The sequence below is a fragment of the Aotus nancymaae genome, unplaced genomic scaffold (assembly GCF_030222135.1).
Source record: "Aotus nancymaae isolate 86718 unplaced genomic scaffold, 86718_ANA_hifiasm-v0.15.2.pri h1tg000059l, whole genome shotgun sequence".
Taxonomy (NCBI): Eukaryota; Metazoa; Chordata; class Mammalia; order Primates; family Aotidae; genus Aotus; species Aotus nancymaae.
Window position 1 is genome coordinate 50,084,828 of NW_026988473.1, and position 12,551 is coordinate 50,097,378.

At 38.5% G+C, this 12,551-nt stretch overlaps 1 protein-coding gene across 4 annotated transcripts in view; it reads left to right on the forward strand.

Moving 5' to 3' along the window:
• The window catches only part of SBF2 (SET binding factor 2), a 472,399-nt gene that overhangs the window by 383,257 nt on the left and 76,591 nt on the right, over nt 1-12,551 (forward strand). For all 4 annotated transcript variants that reach the window (XR_010338354.1, XM_012456679.3, XM_012456682.3 and 1 more), the window contains exons 18-21: nt 6,901-7,071; nt 8,310-8,566; nt 11,319-11,491; nt 12,397-12,470. Coding sequence is in view for 3 of the 4 variants with exons in the window: in XM_012456679.3 (XP_012312102.1) it covers nt 6,901-7,071; nt 8,310-8,566; nt 11,319-11,491; nt 12,397-12,470 (675 nt within the window). In the remaining variant the exon portion in view is untranslated. The remainder of the gene's footprint in view (nt 1-6,900; nt 7,072-8,309; nt 8,567-11,318; nt 11,492-12,396; nt 12,471-12,551) is intronic.

Sequence of the window (12,551 nt, forward strand, 5' to 3'; positions counted from 1 at the left end):
GGTAGGACTTCCTGATATTAAAGAATTATTGTTTTTTAACATAGTAGAATACAAAATATCTACATGAAATAATTTCTTATTAGAAAAATAACCAATATGCAATAATCCCAAAATGCTTATTGGTACAGATAACAATGAGAATTACATTTATTGGGACCCCGTGTCAGATACTTCCAGGCCATACTAAATAGCACTGAAACCAATAATCAATAGTTGGCAGTTGATATATATGATAACGTTTACACACCATTGCTTATAATAGCAAATAGTTGGAAATAATACAAATGTCTATTAATAGGAAGAATAAAATGCTGTATATTCATTCTGTGGAATTTTATACAATAGTTAAATTGTGCAGTAGTTCAAAAACTAAACTCTATAAGCCAAACTGGCTGGGTTCACATCCCTTCTCTGGCTCTGTCACTTCCTATCAGTGTTCCCTTGAGCAAGCTATTTAACTTCTTTTTGCCTCAATTTCCTCATTTTTAAACAGGGGAAATAACAGAACTTATCTCAGTGGGTCATAAGATTGTTGTGAGGATTAACTGAGTCAATATTTATTTATTTATTTATTTAGAGACAGAGCCTTGCTCTGTCGCCCAGGCTGGAATGCAGTGGCACGATCTCAGCTCACTGCACCCTCCACTTCTTGGGTTTAAGCAGTTCCCTGCCTCAGCCTCCCAAGTAGCTGGGATTACAGATGCTCGCCACCATGCCTGGCTAATTTTTGTATTTTTAGTAGAGACAGGGTTTCACCATCTTGGCCAGGCTGGTCTTGAACTCCTGACCTCATGATCCCCCCACCTCAGCCTTCCAAAGTGTTGGGATTACAGGCGTGAGCCACCACGTTCGGCATCAATAAATATTTATACTGAGAATACATTATACTCAGTACAGGTTGGTTATAATTTTTTCCTTTTTTAAAGATTTTTAGCAGAGGTATTTCTAGTTGTCAGATAATTCTCATTACCTGAATACATTTAACAGAACGCATGAAAAACCAAGTTGCAGAACAAAAGACAACATTTACTACTTGTATAAAGTTGTCCAGCCTAGACATCATAGTGAGACCCCCATCTCTACAAAAATTTTGTTTAATAATTAGCCAGGCATGGTAGTGCATGCCTGTAGTCTCAGCCACTCAGGAGGCTTAGGTGGGGAGGATCACCTGAGCCCTAGAGGTTGAGACTGCAGTGAACCATGATCATGCCAACTGCACTGTAACCTGGGCAACAGAATGAGACCCTGCCTAAAAAAGAAAGAAAGAAAGAAAAAATTAAAACCTGCCAAAAATGGGAGAATTTAAATCAGATCTTATATTTTTGAGACTACTAAACCCAGGCAAAGGACTTGACAATAGTCTTGTATTTGATGCCTACGAATTTCTAGACCACAAAGGAAAGAAATTGACATATCCTCTGAACTCTTAATATTTACTAAACTACTTAAGACAGAGAATCATTAGAAGGCTAAGTGGTTTAAAAACAGAGTTAAGCCTGTAATCCCAGCACTTTGGGAGGCCAAGGCAGGCAGATCACGAGATCAGGAGTTCGAGACCAGCCTGACGAACATGGTAAAACCCCATCTCTACTAAAAATACAAAAATTAGCTGGGCATGGTGGCACATGCCTGTAATTCAAGCTACTCAGGAGACTGAGGCAGGAGAATCGCTTGAACCTGGGAGGCAGAGGTTGCAGTGAGCCTAGATCACTCCACTGCACTCCAGCCTGGGTAACAGAGCCAGACTGCATCTCAAAAAAAAAAAAAATACAGAGTTCAGCCGGGCCTGGTGGCTCATGGCTTTAATCCCAGAACTTTGGGTGGCTAAAGCTGGAGGATCACTTGAGCCCAGGAGTTTGATACCAGCCTAGGCAACAAAGTGAGGCCCCATCTCTGCAAAAAATACAGAAATTAGCCAGGCATGGTGGCATGTGCCTGTGGTCCCAGTTACACAGGAGGCTGAAGCAAAAGGATTGCTTGAGCTGATGAGGTCGAGACTGCACTGAGCCTTGTTTGTGCCACTGCACTCCATCCTGGGTAATGAGGCAAGATAAAGATAACTTCAGATAACTTCAATCCTGTTATCTCAACTACTGACATTTATAGAACCTGGCACATCAAGTGAACACTGGGCAGTGATGGTGGATAATTATACCTCTTATGCAAAAATTGTATGCCTCGGTTTTCTGAGCAATCCAGAAGACGTATAGACCTTTCTGAGTTTAAGGATATTTGCACTGTTCAATTTCTGAGTATCAGGTAGTAAAAGAGGAAAAACTGTAGAAGATGCTCACAGTCACCCCTTTTGACTAAATGGATTACTCACTATTCTGTAAGTCCCACTGACTAATGAACATAATATCCTAAATACTCATTGCTTATAGGCCATTCTCTCTCTGCTCTTGCTAACAGAGTTGTATGTTTACAAAAGCCAGTTGTGTTTTGTCCTGATTAGTTCTATAGTTTTGTTAGATATCACATAAATAGTTATATACATGAAAAGCATCAATAAAGGATATAAAACCTGCAGTGTAACTTAAACGCATTCGTCATGGACATATACAGGTAAAAACAAAATGAGAATGACAATACCTAATTCATGATAGCAGTCACCTCTAGGATAGGAAAGAAATGGAATCAGGGGAGGTATACAGTAGACTTCAAATCTGTATTTTATGTCCTTTGTTTAAAAAAAGAGAGAGGGAGGGACAAAGCACATATGTTTAAGATTTGATAAAGCCAGGTTTGGATATACATTTTTCCTGTTCCTGTCTTCCTTTTTATTTGTCTCTAAGACTAAACAAAACAAAGACTCCAAATTTCATCAGAAAATGCTCTAAAATTAATTATGAAAGTGATTTAGTATTTGGACTTGGTCAGACCGGAGCACAATCACAGAAGGACTTACTAGCACCATCCCTGAATTGTGCAGTTAGTTAGGTACGCTTATACTCCAGGGACCAGAGCTAGAGAGGAAATCTCCAGCAGTTTAGACAATGAGCCATGATGGAGTCTAGGCAGAATAAAGTGATACTGCCCTCTGCTGGTCCTGAGAGCGCCCATCAGTGGAGTGGCACTGCCCATCCTCACTGCGGGACACAGTGCGTCTTGCTTGTGATTTACCAAAAAAACAAGAAACCACAAAGAAAAAAGGCAAATTGCATGTCTAGAAAAATAATATTGTTTTAAGTATTTTGGGATTAATGATTTCCAATGCACATATTAGGAGATCGTTTTATCTACAGGCACTTATTTTTTCTGTTTGGTATGACCACTGCCACTATCACAGATGCCATAGCCATTTGTGTCTGTCTTGCCACCAAGTGTTTGTACTTTAGTCACTTCACCCTGCCGTAATTCTCACCTATTAAAGAGGCTGTGCTGACCCTTTGGGCCACTATCATTCTGTCTTGCACCATTTTTCTTACTTGGAACATAAACAGTCCCACTTTTGTTCAAAATATTTAGATTAGTTTTTGCATATTCAACTTTTAGTTTGTGAATAAACAGGAAGATAGAGGCTGAGTATCTCTAATTCAAAAATTTGGCCCACACTTGGTGACTTCCTTCTATAATATCCCAGCGTTTTGGAAGGCCAAGGTGGGAGGATAGCTTGAGATCAGGAGTTCAAGAGCAGCCTGGGCAACATAGTAGACCTCTATCTCAAAAAGCATTTTTTTTTTTGAGTCTCACTCTGTCACCCAGGTTGGAGTGCAGTGGTACAATCTCAGCTCACTACAACCTCTGCCTCCCTGGTTCAAGTGACTCTCCTGCCTCAGCCTCCCAAGTAGCTGGGATTACAGGCACCTGCCACCACACCCAGCTAATTTTTGTATTTTTAGTAGAGACAGGGTTTCACTATGTTGGCCCGGCTGATCTCGAACTCCTTACCTTCATGATCTGCCCATCTCAGCCTCCCAAAGTACTGAGATTATAGGCGTGCACCACTGCGCCTGGCCTCAAAAAACATTTTTAAAAATTAGCCAGGCATGGCAGTACATGCCTGTAGTACCAGCTACTCAGGAGGTTAAGGTGAGAGGATCACTTGAGCCCAGGAGTTCTAGGCTGCAGTGATCTATGATTGTCATTAGCCTGGGTGACAGAGTGAGACCCTGTCTCCAAAAAGAAAAAATAAAATTCAAAATGCTCCAAAATTCTAAACTTCTAGCAGGCTGGCATGATACTCAGAAGAAATGTTCATTGGAGCATTTCAGATGTCAGATTTTTGGATTTGGCTTGCTCAGCCAGTAAATACAATGCAGATATTCCAAAATCTGAAACACTTCTGGTCCCAAGTATTTCAGATAATGGAACGGACGCTCAACCTGTAATGTCAACTCAGATGTGCCAAGGAAAGCAAATATATACCATCAGTGAGAAAAATGCTGAAGGAGAAAGGTGGGGTTTCGTTACACCCTCAGATTCCTGTACATCTCTGTTAAGTTTTTTTTCTATTAAGTTGTAATAAAAGATTTATAATTAATAGATTTTTTGGTGTGTTGATTATCCTAAAAGTACTCTGTGAGAATCTGATAAGGATTTATTAAGAGCTCAGTTTTTTGAAGCTTATCTATATTAATATAATTTCAAGACTCCAAAATTTTTAGAGCTGCTATTAATTATGTTATGCTGCATTTGTAAGAAATGGTACTGCCCTGATTGTACTCATGGTAAAGGCAGTTGAGAATTATAGTTTTATCTCATTTGAATTTAGTGCCTTTAAAATCTCTTTCAGGCTGATCATGGTGGCTCATACCTATAATCCTAGCACTTTGGGAGGCTGAGGCAGGTAGATCACTTGAGCCCAGGAGTTTAAGGCCAGCCTGGGAAATATGATGAAACCCCATCTCTACAAAAAAGTACAAAAGTTAGCTGGGTATGGTGGCACACACCTGTGGTCCCAGCTACTAGGAAGGCTGAGGTGGGAGGATTACTTGAGCCTGGGAGGTTGAGGCTGCAGTGAGCCATGATCATGCCACTGCACTCCAGCCTGGGTGACAAAGCCAGACCCTGTCTCAAAAAAAAAAAAAAAAAAAAAACTCAAAATAGGTTTGTGCACTGCTACTAAAATAATTGTTAGTCCTTACAGGAGGAAAAAGTGCGCAATCCATGTCCCAAGTGTCTTCCTGCAGAGTATAGAAGGAGCTTGTGATTCAGTGTGTGTGGCTTCTGCTTACGCATTCTCAAAACCACACACATTTTGTTCATGATTTCCCATAGGTGGACAGTAACTGTTTCTTAAATAACCAGATAGGCATCATGAAATCCAACAATGATCCCTGTGCACCTTTCCCTCAGAGAACTCTTGATTTTTGCTTCGTAGTCAGCCACAACTTACAGCCACTTAATAGGGAGAATTGAGGTTATAACCAGTTACCTCAGCAGCAGTAACACAGTCTTATCTTGAAAGGGTCTTACACGTGGCATGTGGTACACAGAGACTCTTCAAGGCAAAAATCACAACGATTTGGCTTCTAACTACACAAGTACTACATTTCGTGGTATGCATGGTACCTATTCAGTCTCTAAACCAAAAAGGAGATTAGCATGTATTGAGCATATAGTTTTTACCAGGTATCTTATATATCTGGTATGTGTCACTAAGAAATGAACCAATTTTTGTTGTGTAATTGTTACATATATAACCTTAGTAATCATCTTCAGTGTCCAATATTTCAGGAGAAGAGACTCACCTTATTAAATTGCTTCAAAAGAAAACTTATCAGAAACTTTAGTTCTACTCACAGAAAATAGATGAACTCAATTCCAAAGAATAAAATGGGCCAAAAAAATGTTTATTGAAAGTGGTACCTACTCTTTCTTCGAAAATAAGGAATTTTAAAAAATTTGAAACGTTCTTAACTGTTAGAGGTGAGAGCAGTGGTTATGGAGATGACTCAAGTCACCAGCTGAAATTTGGCAGTAAATTATCTTTAAAATTTAAAATGCAATGTTATATAGGCTTTTTTCAGAGGTTTCAAGGCAGAATATTACTTTGGGAAACAAAATCGTAGAGTGAGGGGAAAACAGAAGTGCTATTTGGCAGTTAATGTGGCATTTAATTTATTTTGATTTACTTTCAGTTCTTTTGGAAGACAATTTGGTGTTGTAAAAAGTGCAGGGACTTTGGAACTAAACAAACTTAAATATGTATGAAGTGCCTTCTAAAGGCCTGCAGAGTTCATTTTCCTTCCCTCTGTTGTTAGTCCTCTCTTAAGTTTACGCTTACTCTGAGGCCCAGCAGGAAGTCCTAGGAAGGAAGGTTTGGATTGTGTTTATCTTCCCCTGCACAAGTTTGGTTACCAGAAAATGCCCTTGAAGCCCAAGGCAGTCTTCTAGAGAGTATGTGGGCCAGGCAGCAGCTTTGGTGGGGAGGTAATGAGCTGGAATGAGCAGTAGGAAGAGTGCAGTTCTCCTGAGTCCCTAATTCTTGATATATCCTCATTCTGTGTGTAAGGCCAAGCTGTAGGTTCACTCATATTTCAATTGCTATCTCTTTAAAAAGAGTACCCTAAACCCAAGTAGAAGAAATTTTAAATTATGTGGAGTTTTATGTTTACGTTGTGATGGATTTTATTATATACCCTAATTGTAATAATATTCACTAAATCTACAGTGCCTTCTTTTCCTATGTTCTCTGATATAATAACAGCTTTGATTTTTAGCTGTTACTAAAATACCCAATTTGATTAAGTGACTGAGACTCTCAAGGATTCAATAGCAAGCCCACAGTTGCCAGTTAAAAAGTAGTAAGTTGCTGATTGCTAAGCCTGTGCTACCAAAAGATATTCTTTAGAGAAATCCTTTGATCACATCTATGATTAACTGTGGCCACTGTGACCTTATGAACTGTTATAATTCTGTCAGCCCTGTGGTGATGTATTTTGTGTGTTCTCACAGAAACTTGCCCCTGGAGTCAGCCAGTTTGCTTACACATGTGTACAAGACCACCCCATTTGGACAAATCAGCAGTTTTGGGAGACAACCTTTTACAATGCAGTGCAAGAACAGGTTCGCTCCCTTTATCTCTCAGCCAAGGAAGACAATCATCCCCTGCACCTGAAGCAAAAGGTAAGAGAGAAGAAAAGAACATAATTGTGTGGGGTTAAGATTCTGACTTTAAGGAAAGCAGATGTTCCCAGGGCAAAAAAAAAAAAAAAAAATCTGGCTACTTCCTACCAGTGTATTTAGGTTTTATTTAGAAAGCCCTGTGATATCTTTCTTCTGTTGATTTCAGACATTATGTTTTTCCATAGTAACAATCTTAACACAGTTCTTCAGCACTAGGATTGTTTTAATCTAGTTTAATAAATAAGAATTTCCTGGAAATGATTATAGGAAATTGAATAGAAAGAACAAGCCTAAAATACCAGGCATACTTCTCTATGCAACTAACTTCCCTGGAGGAATGTCAAATTAAAGTTAATCGACTCCAAAATAAATTATAAATGTAAAACTTAGTAAAATATGCCAGTAATAAATCTAGGTCTTCTAGGAATATTCTATATGTTTTTCTATGTTTTATCAAAATAAAATATTTTTATGAAAAATTTCAAAAAAATTTAAAAATCAAGAAAAAGTATTTTAATTTGAAAGAGTATTCAGATTTCTATTTTTGGCAAGAAAAAAAAGAGAAGTTTTAAATACTCTGAAATTTTAAAACATCATTTACCAGCTCTCTGGTTTGAAGCACGTCATGTTACTTCACTGTGCCTTATTTCCTCACTGGTAAAATGGATATGATTATTATGAGATTTTAGTGTCTAATATTATATAAAGTACATTGAAGAGTACCTGGCATGTAGTAATAAGTGTTACAAATTATCATCCTCATGATTTGAACTTAAAGCAGCCTTAAAGGCTGATTATCATTACACTCCAGAAATTATTGGGCTTTTGGGGTGCTTTTGATAGTTTTTTAAGCAACTGTAATGTTAATATTGATACATCTCAGAAGCATTCACAGAGCGAACACATGTCATTGCTTCTTCAGCAGCCATTCTAAAGAAGTCTATCCCTGAGCCAGTGCTAGTTAGATACAAGTGAGACCATAGACGTACCAGCTGTTCACAAGCTATAAGGTGCTTTGCTGCTGCTTCCTGAGGTTTGTCGCATAGTTCCACTCAAGGCCTGTTGGATCAGGGAAAAAAGACTAGGTTTTGTTTTGTGATTGTTATGTTTTGTTTATGTTTTCCTTTTTGCTGATACAAGTATTTAACAGAATAATTATTTAAAACATCTATGTTTGTTAAGCTCATCTGAAGTGATGGTTTTCTTTTGGATTGTGTTGCTTTATTTTTTGGGATAAGCTTCCAGATGACCAATATCAGGAGAAGACAGCGATGGACCTGGCAGCTGAGCAACTACGCCTTTGGCCTACCCTGAGCAAGTCAACTCAGCAAGAGCTAGTGCAACATGAGGAAAGCACTGTCTTCAGTCAGGCCATTCACTTTGCAAACCTCATGGTGAACCTGCTAGTTCCACTCGACACAAGTAAAAACAAGCTCCTAAGAACATCAGCGCCAGGTGACTGGGAAAGTGGAAGCAACAGCATTGTCACAAACAGGTATCAAAATGTGAACGCACAGACCCTCCTCTGTCTCTTCTTGGAGCCAGTCTTGGCTTGACAGATAATATTAAGCATTTTGGGCAATACTGCTGTACGTATTTCAAAAGTTAACCATTTTTCCTCGCCTTTGGACTTGCTCAGCTCTTCTCTATAAAAGATTTACTTGATCGTACTATTCTTTACCACTTCCCACAGTCTCTTCTTTTTTATGACCTAATTTTCCAAATGTCTCACCCATTACTGATCCAGCCCTTCAGTTACTATCTGCCAAAACAATTTACAGAAATCACTCCAAAAAAATTAGTGAGCACCTTCTTGCCAAAGTGGCTATTTGTTTCTCAGCCCTTCTTTTCCTCAGTCTTATAGTCATATCCTCAACTCTGCTTTCCTCCCTACCCTCCAGTGACTTCTCATACCACTGAAACTAAAACCCAGTGATTACCATGGCCTACAAGGCCTAACAGGGTCTGTCCTGTGGCTACTGCTCTAACACCCCTATTTCCTGTCACTCTTCTATCATCCAAACTGGTCTCCCTGCTCATGCTAATCCTCAGATACTCCAAGCATATTCCTGCCTCAGGTACTTTGTACTTGTATTCTCATTCTGGAATATTCTTACCCAAACAGTCCAAGAATCACTTCCTCACTTTATTTAGGTTTCTGCTCAAATGCAACTTGCCTCGAGAAGCCCTCCTGGCTTCTGCATCTTAATAATACCTCTCCCTCTCTTACTTTGCATTATTTTTCTTTCATGTCATTTTTTACAACCTGATTTATTTTCATGTGCTTGCTTGTTGTGTCTCCTTTGTCAGTTTTGTCCATTGCTATATTACTGGTGTCTTTGCATGTAGTACATACTCAATAAATATTTGATTGAACAAATGTTGAAATGAGTGAATAAATGAACTGATCAACAGTAAATTCTAAAAGTTCTATCCTTTTTAGGACTTCAGTGATGGGTACTGCAGCATCCTGGTAGTTCTTCTAGCTCTCGTAAATTATTCTTCTCGTACTCCTTCAGGCTGTTCCTCTTTTCATTCTCAATTCCTCTGCCAAGCTCTTCTTACTCTATGGAAAACTCATCTGCAAGCCTAAATTTCTGGCCTCAACCTTTTAATCTTGTTATACTAGGCACTTCATTTTTGTCAGGAACACCTCAGAGTTTCTGGTCTTCCAGGCTAGACAACTTGGAATCAGCATTTCACACCATACAGTCAACTGCACAGATCTCTTACCTCTGCCCATGTAGAGTTTCTAGTTCATCCTCTGGTTACTTAATGGGAAGAACATAGTCTGGCCCTTATCACTTCAAGCCCTAATTTTAACAGTCTCTTAGTTGTTTCATTTTTTATCTCTCTTTCTACTGCCAAAAGAATCTTCCTGTAGTGATGCCTTCCCATTCTTTCACTACTCCTAATTCCACAACACTTTGCTTAATCGATACTGGACTTATCTGCTTGATTTGTAAGATATTCCTTAGCCGTCCCAGCTTTATCTCCATTGCCAGTGAAGTTCATCTCCATCGTAACAAGCAATAACTGTATTTTATATTTCTTTTAAAGTTGTCATCAGTCCAGGCATGGGGCTGATTGTCTTATAATCCCAGCACTTTAAGAGGCCAAAGTGGGAGGATTGCTTGAGGCCAGGAATTCAAGACCAACCTGGGCAACATAGTGAGACCCCATCTCTACAAAAAATGAAAATTAGCCAGGTGTGGTGGCACACACCTGTAGTCACACACCTGAGCCACTTGGGAGGCTGAGGCTGGAGAATCACTGCTGCAAGAGGATTTCTTGAGCCCAGGAGTTTGAGGTTACAGCTAGCGTCACTGCACCCTAGCCTGGGTGACAGAGTGAAACCCTGTCTCTAAAATAAATAAATAAAAACAAATAATAATCAATATAGATGACAATCCTATCTCAAAGTCTGCATATTGGTGGCCATATTCTTTGCTTAGCTTTGCTTTAACAGTCTCTAACACTGATTCAGCTAAAGTGGTTGGCTTTGCAGAAAAGAGAAGTGAGTAGGAACAGACAAATGCGTCTTTTCCCTGATTAGCAATCTGACGTGTTGAATAGTAAGAGCTGAATAAGCAACAAGGGGAGAGAATGACTTTTTACATCTGTTCCATTTCAAATTTGTTCCCTTCTTTTGCATGATTTTATCACCTACAGAAGAATGCTGGCTTCAAAGTGGCCAAATGGGTTGCAGTTTACTCAGGGAGTGGTAAGTCCTGGCAAGAGAAGGGTTCATAGGACAATTTGGTCCTTACATGTGGAAGAATATGCTTGTTGCTGAGAAAAATTCTCTTACTTTGCCTTCCAGGGAACATGTTCCTCAGTTGCCAGGTTGCCAAAGATGACGATGACCATATTACTTTGTCTCCATGTAGTAATTAACTTGGGAGGACAGGTTGCTTTAGAAGGCCCAGACAGTCGATAATAAATGAGAGTCTTCTTTTGCTTTATTTTCTGTGGTTCCTGAGTTCCTTTTGGGAAATGACAAAAGGTATTCCTTACAGAAGGAAATCTGGATCCAAAGGATAATGTCTGACAGTAGTTTCCAAAGGTAGACAAGTAGAACATTGTGTTTTATCACTGTCACTTACCAAGGAATCGTGGAGTTAAGTGAGCCTTCTACTTGAGTATGTATCTCTTTGAGCATGTTTCTATCACTATGTAAATTGATTACTATATAGTAGTCATTTGTTGCATTTGAGTACTGACCATGATTTCTTTCCTTGACTTAGTATTGCAGGAAGTGTAGCTGAGAGCTATGATACAGAGAGTGGGTTTGAAGATTCAGAGAACAATGACATTGCCAATTCGGTTGTGCGGTTCATTACCCGATTTATTGACAAAGTTTGTACAGAGAGTGGAGTTACTCAGGATCACATCAAGAGCCTTCATTGCATGATACCAGGTAATCAGTTTTCAGATATTAGAGAATCAGAATGTTGGAAATTATTGAGTTTCAGCATAAAACCTGGCAATACATGTCTTCTACATAGTTCAGCCACACTGTTTACTTATTTTCTGATTTATTTTTTAAATGTTTTTAAACTGTAGTAAAATTTACATATATAACATAAAATAATCTAAGTGTACAATTCAGTGGCATTAATTACATTTACAGTGTTGTGCAGCCATCACTATTATCTATTTCTAAAACTTTTTTATCTTCCCAAACACTCTACCCATTAAGCAGTAACTCCTGTTTCCCCATGCCCCAGCCCCTGGTAACTTCTAATTTTCTGTCTCTATAAAGTTGCCTGTCCTAGATATTAAATATCTAGATATTTTATACATATAATATCTAGATATTATATATATATAATATATATATAATTACTGCTTTCTGTCTCTATAAAGTTGCCTTTTCTAGATATTTCATATGAGTTGATTTAGATATTTGTCCTTTTGTGTTTGGCTTATTTCACTTAGCATAATGTTTTCAAGGTTCATACATGTTGTGGCATGTATCAGAATTAAATCCCTTTTTATGGCTGAATAATTTTCCATAGTATAGCTGTCTCACATTTCATCCATTCATCTGTTAATGGACAATTGAGTTGTTTCTCCCTCCCTTTTGGCTATAATAAGTAATACTACATGAATATTCACATATAATTTTCTGTTTGAGTCCTTATTTTCATTTCTTTTGGGCATATATGTAGAAGTGGAATTGATGGATCATAATGGTAATTCTGTTTAACTTTTCTGAGGAACCACTAAACTTTAATTGATTTGTAATTCAAAAATACCTAGAATTTGTTTTTATTCTGCTTGTCTGTGTTCTTTCATTTTGAATACTCTGACTCGTCCTAGGAATTGTAGCTATGCACATTGAGACCCTAGAAGCAGTACATCGAGAAAGCAGAAGACTTCCACCTATACAGAAGGTAATAATTTCAAACTCCATGCTTTCAAGGTATAGCATCTCTTCTTAAAAACAAACAATAGGGTGGGGCGCAGTGGCTCAT